Below are 8,079 nucleotides of genomic sequence, written 5' to 3'. Positions count from 1 at the left end.
TGCGTCATGAAAAGGAAGAAAAAACTGCAGACCTATATTGAATTTTGAGTCATGTATAACCAGGGGCGGTTTTATTTAGGGGCAAGCGGGGGCAGCCGCCCCCAGTGAATTTGCAATTTTCAGTGTAAAAAATTTGGATTTTTCGACTTTGCCCCGGTGGATTTTTTTTTTCCCCCTAAAACCTTCAGATTTTGCCCCAAAACCTTCTGATTTTGCCCAAAAATTTCCAAATTTTACCTCAAAACCTTCAAATTTTGCGCACAAACCTTCAAATTTTGCCCCAAAACCTCCATAATTTGCCTAAAAACCTCCATTTTTTGCCCCAAAACCTCCATATTTTTCCCAAAAAAATTGCTACGGTTTTAAATTTTTTTTTGCCCCCAGTGAAAAAAAAAATCCTGGTACCGCTGGTACCGCCACTGTGTATAACTATTATGCACAAAATACTTAAAATCACGGTCCTAAGGTTTATAGCATGTGTATCATATCATATAATTAATGAAATCACCAAAATATACCTGTGCTCTCCTGTACAAATTCACTCTATCTTGTTCTCTACCCAAAGAGATAACCATGAGCCCACAACATTGAATATAACCGAAGTACTTTAGAAAATCTCTTCTCTAAACATGGTAAGGACTAAAAGTACCTCTACGGTTCCATTTTGATCAAATGTAACTTGGACACTAGTTAAACAAGCAAATCCGCTGAATTAACATCTAACAATCGTAATTCGTCCGAAATAGATATTTAATTACTTATGTCAACCTTGAATTTTTAAAACCAATTATATAACCTCACTTTATTTAAAACAATATCAAAGGTTCCACATAAATATTAAGTTGAACTGAAAGTTTTGTAACGTCTATAAATAGTGTAGCAATAATATTACTTATAACCTTTGCTAGGGATGATAATGCAAATAAGTAGGATTTTAAATAACATGGCATGCTTTTATCTCTTTCATGTAGAACTTCACAAATCACCTACTATAGCATGCTACGCATATTAACACACGAAGCAAGTTGCAGAAAGATATTCAGGACAATTCACATAAGCAGAATAATAAGCTTACAAAAGTAGAGGGTAGCATGCACTGGACAAGGTAGAGTCATACAACGAACAAAAACTTTTTGTTGCCAACAACGTATAGATGCAAAAATAAATAAGCATTTAGGATATATATGCATGCCATATGTTACTAACAAGAACATTGTCATACAAATATTCACATAAAATATTTACCAGCATCTTACGAGACACCTCAAGATCAACACACGAACTCCTGAATCCAAATTTTACCTGCCAGCAATAGAACGTGTATACATGGTCAGACAAATAATAATAAACATAAAATGCCAAAAGATACTTATATTAGACATTAAATGAAATAGCTAAAAGCTCACCTGATATGATGATCCAGAAATATTTCAGGATAGTCTACCGAGCGAAATCATATAGTCAAGAATTTTTATCATCTAAACGTTGAGCACAAATCCAATTTAGTCACAACCATAAATTAGACAAACAACACCGAGATGTTAATCAGATATTCAATTAAGTCACATCCATAAATTAGACAAACAGCACCAAGACCTTCGGACTCATCTATACATAATACAACCAAATTAATTAATATATACAATAACAACTGGTAACATGATCATCACCAGCAGCATTACCACAGACCGTTACAAAGAAATCAGATATTAAAATCCACAATTAATCACATAAAATAAATATGCCAATCATAAGAAAAGTGTAGTATCAAGTAGTCTTCAGCAAAAAGAAAGACAATTATTACCAGAAAATTTATAGCAGGAAGTCAGCATAAGCATAACGCACTCAAGGTAATCCTTTCAACTGCCATCGGGAAAGACAGGCGAACATTAAACAACTATCAACGATACACAACCAGTACGAAAATATTTTAAAAGAAACGACAATAGAGAACATAAATAAAAGTCATTAAAAAGTAAAAGTTTCAATTTAATTCCGAAAACTAATGACCAACGCCCTTTTTGGCTCTAAGAGATTCAAGGGCCTTTTCCCTCAGCTCGATTTCAAGTTTCTTCTGATCCAACAATGCCTCCTCACTATCCGAAGACGGATCGACGTTTTTGCCAGTTTTCAGTTTTAGCTTTTCTGAACGTCTACTATCTTTTTTGCGACGCCTTTCCTCGCGTCGCTTTCGCTTCTCTTCTTTTTTCAATCGTCTTTCCTCTTTGCGTCTTCTTTTAGCTTCTTTTCGGTCATCTGTAGCAGAATCATGACTGACATCATCATCTGATGTAACATCTTTTCGTTTTGACCTTTTGTGCTTTCTCTTATGGTCACTTTCCTCAGATGCTGAATCCGGTGAGCCACTACGATGACGTTTCTCACCTTTCTGCAACGGCTTTGGCAATTTTACGCCTTCTTGGTTCATTTCGTCAGCTTTATATCCTTTGTCAGGGTCCTGTAAACTTTCAATTGGTAAAATATCTTTGTGCCTATGCAGGGACTTTTCTGACAATTCAGGATAATCCCTCTTTGCTTCGTCAATTCTACTGTCAAATCAGGAAATAGGAAAGTATTTAGGACCCCGTCTGATGTATGGCACAAAACATACAGTGCCATCTTTTAGTTTTGTTTAGAAAAAAAAAATTGTGAAAATCAAATAAAACTACAAAAATACATTTGGCAACAAAAATCTTAATTTGAATTAATGTGATTATGTTTAACACATTAAATCCGTTTGACCTGTTGCCTTTTGATTTAACTTCGTATAGTCTTTACCCATTTGACCCATTTATGTTAAACATGGCGATTGGGCAATTAACAAGTAAAAAGGGACCGAATTGAATCAATATGATTTACATATATCTAATACTAATCATAACATAAGAAAAAAATGAGGACACCATTTTTCCAATTTCATATATCTTATTTAAATCTCATTTTCATAGGTCACAAATAAGAACTTATAAATAATCTATTATTGTATTAGGTTATTACCTAAATTTAAAAATATTACTATATAATATATAATATTCATCAAAATAAAATGTAAGTTTCTTGAAATAACTTACATTTTGTTATTCATATCATTCACAATTATATACATGTTTGTACACTACCCCCCCCCCCCCCCCCCCCCCCCCCCCAACTTCAAACTCCGAATAACTATTAATAAAATTTCCTTTTCAGTTTTTCTTTTGTAAACTACGGAGTAGTAGCTATAGCTAATATATGAAGGTAAACCTTTTCTTTTGAACTTGTGGAGAATGTTTACTCTTGTCATGGACTGGCTCTTTATTCTCACGTTTCTCTTCCTTCGATCTGTATAGATTTGAAAATGAATTTGACACATTAGGAAATTTTTTTATAGAAATACATCCAAAAATCATTAAATATTACATTTTATAAAATAAAATTCCAACCTGGACAACGACCTCTCTTCAACCTCTCCATGATCCTTAGCATTCATACTTCCTCTCTGTCTTCTTGGAGGTGTTGGGCTGATCAGTATTACTTATTAGTAGGTTTTAAGAATATCCTATAAGACAAAAAACCTAATAATAAAAAAAAAAAGTTGATATATAGCCAACAATACCTCCTAGCTTCACTAGGACTTCTCCGAGCAGAAGGGGGAGATACAGATCTTGAAGGAGAGTTGCCAGGTGGCGGCGATAAAGCCGATTCTCCATTATGAGAGATCCTTCGGCCCATTGAATCTCTTTCTAAAGACCTTAATGAAACAGTAGAACGCTCAGCAGTCTCTTTTTGTGTAGGTTTCCAATCAAGACCACTTCTCTGAACAGATCTGCATAATCATACAGGGTTCAAAAAAACCCCTAGAAATACCAGAATGAATCTAAACATAATATAAGTAACATGATAGTGTTAAGAACCTGTGCCCATCTCTAGAAGAATCAACAGGTGATCTATGTTGCTGTTTCAAGGATCCCATTTTCTCACGTGCAGGAGAAGTAGAAACTTGCTCTGAATGTGAAGAGGACCTACTTGGAGAACTTGGAGATCTTCGGGGACCAAAATCGCTTGGCTTACGCCTAACTGGAGAAAGAGACTGATGACGAGGAGTTGACGGAGCTCGTTGATTTCGCTGCCTCACAGGAGACGGCGACCTGCCACGAACTGGTGAAGGTGATCTAGAAAGAGACTGCGACCTGGGTCGATAAGGAGACCTTGGCCTGCGCTGAAATGGGGAAGGTGACCTGTAACGAAGTGGGGACCGTGCCCTTTTACGAATGGGAGTTCGTGACCTCCTGATGGGTGAACGTGATATCCTCCTAACCGGAGTACGTGATCTCCTAATAGGGGTCCGTGATCTACGCCTAATAGGGGTCCGTGATCTCCGCCTAACAGGAGTCCGTGATCTCCGCCTAACAGGAGTCCGTGATCTCCGCCTAACAGGGGTCCGTGATCTCCGCCTAATGGGGGTGCGAGACCTACGCCAGATGGGTGATCGGGACCTACGTCTAATAGGTGACCGTGATCTGCGTCGAACAGGTGATCGTGACCTGCGCCTTATAGGTGACCGAGATCTGCGACGAACAGGTGACCTTGATTTGCGTCGAACAGGGGATCGCAGGCTTCGCCTTGCAGGTGAAGGTGATCGTACGCGTGTACGTGACACGGATCTCTTAGGCGGGGATCGAATACGCTTATCCAGTCGACGAGGTGTAGAAGATCGTCTTGTAGAATGTTCTCTCCTTTCAGAAGAAAGGGATCGCTTTGTGGGTTTAGGAGATGCTGATAAACTTCTTGACCTGAGATGAGGTAAGATTGTATGCATAATATAATTATCCAGTTAATTTATATAAATTCCAAAGTGAAATGTAGCAGTATAGTTGAGAAGACAGTCAGGTGAAATAGATACAGCAATCATGGTTTGATACTTAGGATTAAAATAACAACCTTGAAGGACTCCTAGAATTAGACATGGATTTGCTAACAGATCTCTGGAGAGCACCTCTGCTTAAAAACAGAAAAATAGCATGAAGATACAAAAAGTATAGGCATGATATCATAATATAATGCGGCCTAAGACCATTAGAAATAAAATTAGCCAGTAATCAAAATAGATACCGAGGTGGTAATGGAGAACGATCAGCTGAATGTGGAGAGCGGTAGTTCCTGTGAAGAAGAAGCAAATAAAGGGAGGTTAACAAAGACAGTAGTATAGCTGTGCTTTAGCATACAGTTGAAAATTTTGAACACTTTAAAATTCAGTTTTGTACTTTATGTTCTTAAACTTATATATTTCATATGACTGCATTTCACTAACCTGGCAATTTCTTTTGAGCCATTCTTCTCATCAGTTCCTTTATCATCAGCTGACCACTTGCTGGAAAATTTTGTAGGTCTTCTTGAGTGGGGCTCCAAATTAGCTTTCATGGCATCAGCCTCTCTGTCCTACAGTAGTTTGAGGAAAGGACATGAACCCAAATAATTGCAGAAGCAAGCTGAATGTCATGAGAAAATAATATGTCAAAACCAAAAACTAGGCCCTATATTAACTAACTATTGCATGAAACAAATTAATACCATCTTCACTCTTTCTTGTTCATACTCACGACCTTCATTCTCTTTCTTTCTCTTCAGTTCTCTGGTTATACGATCTGTATCCTCCTAAATATATTCTCAGTAAGTGAGATGACAGATGTAATACATATAGAAACAATTGCAAACAAAAAGAAGAAGAAAAAAAAACAAAATAAAGAACATTATACACACCTGCTTCTTTCTAGTTTCTTCCTCCTTGGCATCCAAAAACTGTTGAGGAACACCACTCGCATTCTGCTGTGCACTGAGAAGATGTGTCCAAAGTTCCTTCATAAACTTCCCTGTATTCTTTTCCATAAACCCAGTTAGTGAAATTTGAATCTCCTTGCCATTAACTACCTGCATCCAGTAAAATGTGCAACACATTTTCTCAGAATCAATATACATTCAACATAACAAAAATTATTCTTAAGTCAAACGAAGAAGGCTTTAAAATATTGCATAACTAGTATAAAAGAATCCTTTATGTGCATCTAAGTATCCACTTAACTATAACATATACTGGATAGTAAACTCGTTTATTCTATACTGCATAGGTATGGTGCAAAATAGTTCGAGCTAAATTATATATGAGGTAGCAAGTTACCTTCTCCTCGAGAAGACCATAAATGAAGTTAATGAGAACTTCATCTTCAAATCCAAGTAGTTCAGTCACCCTGTGAGCTATCCATGGCCTCATAACATCCATCTTAACTTTCGTCATGTCCACCTAGCACACAATTGGAGTCTTATAACAGAACAATTTAACTAGAAGACAACATAGCTTCTAAAGCCTTACTACAAAGTCATAAGGTATACAATCACTTTCTGCTTTTTAACACTTGAATTGTATTCTTTCTGCCAAAAAACTTTCAATTCCATACAATCCATCCATTCATAGCTTAAAAGTTGAATATATTGTTTTTTAGGTATAGTGTGATACTAGTTTCGATTTAAAGCTCAACGCAGTAGTGTTTTTTTATACCTCACTATGATGTTCTACACTTTACAATAGGCTCCATTACACTAATAGAAAATAAATACATATTATATATACACATATACATAACACACGTTTTATGTAGTAATAAAAACGCACCAGATTCTCCAATTCAGGAGGAAACTTCTGAGATTTAAGCAGTTTAGCATGCTTATTAGAGAATCGAGTGTCTTGATCAGCGGTAGTACCCTAATTTAACACACAATTGAATCAATTTATACTACGAAGATCTAAATTGAATCGAAAAAAATAACGATTTAACATAATAATTATGTTAGTAGTGGAGTTAAGAGTGTTAATTGACTGAAAGTAAATGAACTTACTCGGAAGAAACCGCCTGACATGTTCTAGGGTTTTGAGAGAATGGGGATGAATTTTGGAGTGGAGGACTGAGAAATAGGGTTAGATACTTAGATGAGAGAGGGATGTACTTTTTTAGGACAATTGGGGAGGGTGATTGTACAACCCGGTAATGCGTATGATTAAAAGTGGGTTTACATAATTTACACTTAGTTTAATTCAGGTTTCTAATGGGCCATTTTAATCTGGCATTCCAGGGAATTCAGAAAATGATGAGACTCGGCCCGCTGGTATGGCAGAATTAGTGTTGTAAATGAGCTGAGCTACTCGCGAGCTATTCGAGTTCGACTTGTTAAAAGCTCGATTCGAGCCAAGTAAAAACGAGCTAGAACCCGAGCTTCAACCTAATTTGAAGCTCGTTCAGTAAATGAGACCAAGCCCGGGCTTCATATCTCGAGTTCGGACAAACTCGCGAATATAAACGAGCTTTTTATTTATATACACCAAATGTTAGCTTTTTAATAATATAATATATATATATATATATATATATAGTTTTATAATAATTGATTATATATATTAATAATAGTTGAAAAAATAATAGTAAATCTTATTATATGTTTATAAATATAATAATATAGTAAATAATAATATAATATAATGAAAAAATGTATAATATTACTAAAGAGACGAGCTCGAGCTTGTAAAATATCAGGCGATCTTAGCTCGGGCTTAAACTATTAGGCTCGAACCGAGCCGAGCTCGAGCTCAAGCCCTATGAAATTTAAACGAGCCGAGCTCGAGTCTAACCGAGCTTGAGCTCGACCCGGCTCGTTTACAGCCCTAGAAAAAGTATTATTTGAGATAAAGATCGTTAGATCAGTATCATCTTTCTAATTTCATTAAGTTAGAAACATACGGAGTATATATTGTAACGAACTTAACTATTATCTTCGGGCTACACTTTTTGATCTCAAGGATAAAACAGATGAAGACACTAAGTGAAATGTCCCGTTCTTATTGATTAAAAACGTTCCATATTAATTGATTTCGTTGCGAGGTTTTGACCTCTATATGAGACGTTTTTCAAAGACTGCATTCATTTTTAAAACAAACCATAACCTTTATTTCATAAATAAAGGTTTAAAAAGCTTTACGTAGATTATCAAATAATGATAATCTAAAATATCCTGTTTACACACGACCATTACATAATGGCTTACAATACAAAT

The 8,079-nt window shown here is 36.0% G+C and overlaps 1 protein-coding gene across 6 annotated transcripts; it reads right to left on the bottom strand.

The window, feature by feature from the left end:
- Positions 1–1,831: 1,831 nt before the first annotated feature.
- On the bottom strand, positions 1,832–7,008 carry LOC139873373 (uncharacterized). 6 transcript variants are annotated; one of them, XM_071861308.1, is made up of 13 exons: positions 6,871–7,008; positions 6,647–6,736; positions 6,155–6,277; positions 5,740–5,907; positions 5,551–5,634; positions 5,291–5,418; positions 5,092–5,139; positions 4,921–4,980; positions 3,894–4,772; positions 3,596–3,805; positions 3,423–3,500; positions 3,244–3,321; positions 1,832–2,549 (listed from the first exon to the last, which is right to left on the bottom strand). In XM_071861308.1, exons 1-13 carry the CDS (start codon positions 6,889–6,891, stop codon positions 2,003–2,005), a joined length of 2,514 nt encoding a protein of 837 aa, XP_071717409.1. In that variant the 5' UTR covers positions 6,892–7,008; the 3' UTR covers positions 1,832–2,002. The 6 variants fall into 6 exon arrangements, with proteins under 6 accessions (XP_071717409.1, XP_071717404.1, XP_071717405.1 ...); XM_071861303.1 differs by having other exon boundaries at positions 1,832–2,546; XM_071861304.1 differs by having other exon boundaries at positions 3,423–3,485.
- Between the last annotated feature and the right edge of the window lie 1,071 nt (positions 7,009–8,079).

This window comes from Rutidosis leptorrhynchoides, chromosome 10 (assembly GCF_046630445.1).
Source record: "Rutidosis leptorrhynchoides isolate AG116_Rl617_1_P2 chromosome 10, CSIRO_AGI_Rlap_v1, whole genome shotgun sequence".
Classification (NCBI taxonomy): Eukaryota; Viridiplantae; Streptophyta; class Magnoliopsida; order Asterales; family Asteraceae; genus Rutidosis; species Rutidosis leptorrhynchoides.
This window is presented reverse-complemented; position numbering and strand designations above follow the sequence as displayed.

What these genes read in the sequence shown, in the direction of transcription:
- LOC139873373 (XM_071861308.1), bottom strand. Translation starts at nt 6,891, where the DNA reads ATGTCAGGCGGTTTCTTCCGA. An exon ending in CTCCTGAATTGGAGAATCTG is followed by an intron (nt 6,278 to 6,646) that starts GTGCGTTTTTAT and finishes ATTGTGTGCTAG; the next exon opens with GTGGACATGACGAAAGTTAA. An exon ending in AAGAAACTAGAAAGAAGCAG is followed by an intron (nt 5,635 to 5,739) that starts GTGTGTATAATG and finishes GAATATATTTAG; the next exon opens with GAGGATACAGATCGTATAAC.